The sequence below is a fragment of the Acanthisitta chloris genome, unplaced genomic scaffold (assembly GCF_000695815.1).
Source record: "Acanthisitta chloris isolate BGI_N310 unplaced genomic scaffold, ASM69581v1 scaffold1307, whole genome shotgun sequence".
Classification (NCBI taxonomy): domain Eukaryota; kingdom Metazoa; phylum Chordata; class Aves; order Passeriformes; family Acanthisittidae; genus Acanthisitta; species Acanthisitta chloris.
The window spans coordinates 114,087-117,495 of record NW_008682955.1 but is presented as its reverse complement, the minus strand read 5'-3'; the positions used below and the strand labels follow the sequence as shown (position 1 = coordinate 117,495).

Here is a 3,409-nt window from a genome sequence, read left to right as displayed (position 1 = left end):
GGGAAAAAAATCCACTGTTTAATACTGAGCATTTGCATAGCTGTATTTCTTTTCCTGGGATGTATTATTATGCTGTTGTGGGGGGTGGGGGAAAGCTTAAAATTTAAGTTTAAATAATTATATTAAATGATACAGAAATAATTCATTTTATTGATAAACCTGACAGTTTAACTAATGTTTGTTAATCTCCCGTGTTTTGAAAAAAAAAAAAAAAAAAGGGTGATTTTCCTATTAGAACATGCTAAATAGAGTCAAAAGTGGCTACACTCCTGTGAAATCTTTCTCTAAAATAAGTACCCAGTGATTTACTTAGGTAAAATTTTAACTCCTCTAGTAAACTGAACAATTATTCATAGGAGCACAAATTACCACATTGCTGCACAAATCTGAAACCCTAATGGCAAAATTCATTAGCAAACAAGTGACACCAGCATCAAACATCTCAGCTCTCCATCAACTGGACTCCAGTACTGTAGTGCTGAAGAGCTTATTGCAGAGTTTCTATGACACACAGAAAATTACTAGTATTCTTATCTTAGAGCTTTTTCAGAACTGGTTCCAGAAGGGAACACAAAGATATTTTTTTTGTGATGTTTAATATTCAGTACTTATAAGGCCTAGTTAGTTGTGGAATATGGGAGTGACATCTTCTTGTCCCATCTGGAGATCACTTACCATATAAGCATATAGTCTTTTATTTGTAATTTGGTTTTGATGAACCTGTAAAACCATTATTCACCTTTTGAATAGTTACTGCTATAATAAATCTTATTACAGCAAATAAGAACAAGAATGAGGCATGAGGTTTGGCCTCAGAGTCACTAATATTTCACATGTTTTTTTCATTAGCACAAGCCATTCACAGCTTCATCTGGCTCCATTACCTTGAGTTTTGACAGTTGTCCAAGATCTTTGGCTGCACTGAATATCATCTGGGGCCCCTGTAATCACATTGAAAATTAAGGAAACAGACTCACTACAGCGTGTTTGCTTTCTCTGTAAACAGGATCTTGTTTTCTGTTAGGACATTAGCCAAACTCACTGTTTTGCAAAGCTAAATAAAAGTTTCAATTACACACAAGACACATTTTCGTTCAGTTGGTCAGGCCAAATAGCTGAATGCCTGTAGCAGATTCCTTCCAGTATCCCATACCTGAATGGATATTGCACATTCTGCCCATAGTGCTTTCCTGTACTGCTTTCTGCTGTCACATGTTGTAGTTCATATTTTAAAGTTAAGGCTGTTAACTCTTCCCATACAGTGTGTCAATGAGATACTTGCCCATAACTGTAGCTCTCAGGTGCTATGCTAAAATAACTAATCATACTGGGGAGTGAGCAGCCCTGAGGAAGTTGTAAAGGTGTAAATGTCTACACTGAAATCTCAGTTGAGTAAGATACAGCAGAATGGTGTACTTTTAAGCCAAAGCATTTTTTTTTTTTTTAAAGAAAAGACATCAAAGTGTTCTGAAGTTAAAGCAATATTTTACAACAGTCAAATCCTGGCATGACATCAAAGGCCAATGCCTATATATTTGTCTCAGACAAACACAGTCCTACCATAATTTCATGCTTGCATTTTTTATTACAATTAGTCTAAGCAATATAACCAGTGCAGTTTCTTGGCAGTTCAGCAAGATATAGTTCTGAACATCTGGATTTCAGAAAAAAAAAAGATTTCTCCAACTTACTTGCACAGAACTATACAGAACAATTTTTCATTAGTCTTTCTGTTCCAAAAAAATTAAGTTTCTAGAAATTGACAATTATGACCTTTTGGACATTAGGAGGAATTTTTTCACAGAAAAGATGATTAGACATTGGAATGGATTATCCAGGGAGGTGAAAGAGTGCCTGGGTTGTTTAAGGAAAAACTGGATGTGGTAGTTAGTGCCATGGTCTAGTTGTCATGGTGGTTGGACTTGATGATCTCAGAGGTCTTTTCCAACCTCATTGATTCTGTGAAATACTTTTGCTTCTACATGCTTCAGTTGAAGAAGATGTAATACAGAACTGCAGCTTAAATCCTCAGCTTAAATCCTCATTATTTAGTAGTAGTGATTATGGTAAGATATATATGAAATTCTTTTGAATGTCTGTGCCTTTCACCCTCAGACAGAAAGAAATATTTAGGGCTAGAAAAGGGAAATGTCTCTCACAGTCTCCTACTTTTAATTGATTTTCTTTAATTGTATGTTAAATAGTTAATAGAGGTAGAAAAATAAATGCAACTATCTACACACCTTTCACCATGCCTACCAATGGGGACACCTTTAGATGCTGCCACGAGTAAAACTCACCTCTGAACCTGTTCTGTGAGTCAGAGTGTAACAACTGATCCTGCAGCAAGCTAATAAATGTTCCTAATGCACAACAGAAAATGCAGTGACCCTATTTAAATACTACCTATGTATTTGCAGATAAAATTTGCATCAAAGTGTTCAAAAAGCAAATATACATTTGAAACAGTCACTCCTTGAAAGGAAAACAAAGTTATTATGTGGTAAATACAAACAAATTCAGTGAATGGAGTCCTGGCTATAATCTCGTGACTCACAGAATTTGCTCAGACTAGAAATTTTAACAGCTCAGGTCATTTCACTGCTACTTTGGCACCATTTATACATGTTCTATTAGATTTTCTCCTGCCGCTCCAGCAATATTCTTTCAAGTATCTTTAACACAGTATAATATGATTTAATGGTATGCCTTTAACTTATGGACACTGATCAACAGATTTTTAGCAGCTTAACTGATACCATAGGATGTTTAGAGCAAAGTTGTCCAAAGGCACACTATGGCAATGTCATGATTAGCTTGTCATAAGATGATCAACTTGTTTCAGACAAGATTGAAAATAAGAAGAATTAACAGTATTCCCAGTCCCTCAAAAAAGCAATTATAAAGAGGTTCTCCAAGCCCGGCTCTTTTGTGATCCTTAGACAGAATCAGATTTTACTGGTGCCCTCAGCTCTGTCATCACTCAGAGTTCATGTCAGGCCATGACCCACACTGATCTTGTGTGTAGCAGCATTACTTTCTATCTTTACAGTTTCATTCCCTCTTATTGTCAGGCTGTAAATGCAGTCCTGCCCAAAGAGGATCTCCTGTCAAATCTGCTATTCAAATACCCCAAAACTATAGGACTATATTAGGCTTAAACTTCCTGACATTAATTAAGTGGTGCCTCAAGGTGAGGAATGTGACCCACACTGATCTTGTGTGTAGCAGCATTACTTTCTATCTTTACAGTTTCATTCCCTCTTATTGTCAGGCTGTAAATGCAGTCCTGCCCAAAGAGGATCTCCTGTCAAATCTGCTATTCAAATACCCCAAAACTATAGGACTATATTAGGCTTAAACTTCCTGACATTAATTAAGTGGTGCCTCAAGGTGAGGAATGGCAGGA

The 3,409-nt window shown here is 36.3% G+C and overlaps 1 protein-coding gene across 1 annotated transcript in view; it reads right to left on the bottom strand.

The window, feature by feature from the left end:
- UNC13C (unc-13 homolog C (C. elegans)) overlaps positions 1 to 3,409 on the bottom strand; it is a 131,170-nt gene that overhangs the window by 16,134 nt on the left and 111,627 nt on the right. Inside the window, exon 27 of the mRNA XM_009078702.1 lies at positions 885 to 941. Coding sequence (XP_009076950.1) covers positions 885 to 941 — 57 coding nt within the window. The remainder of the gene's footprint in view (positions 1 to 884; positions 942 to 3,409) is intronic.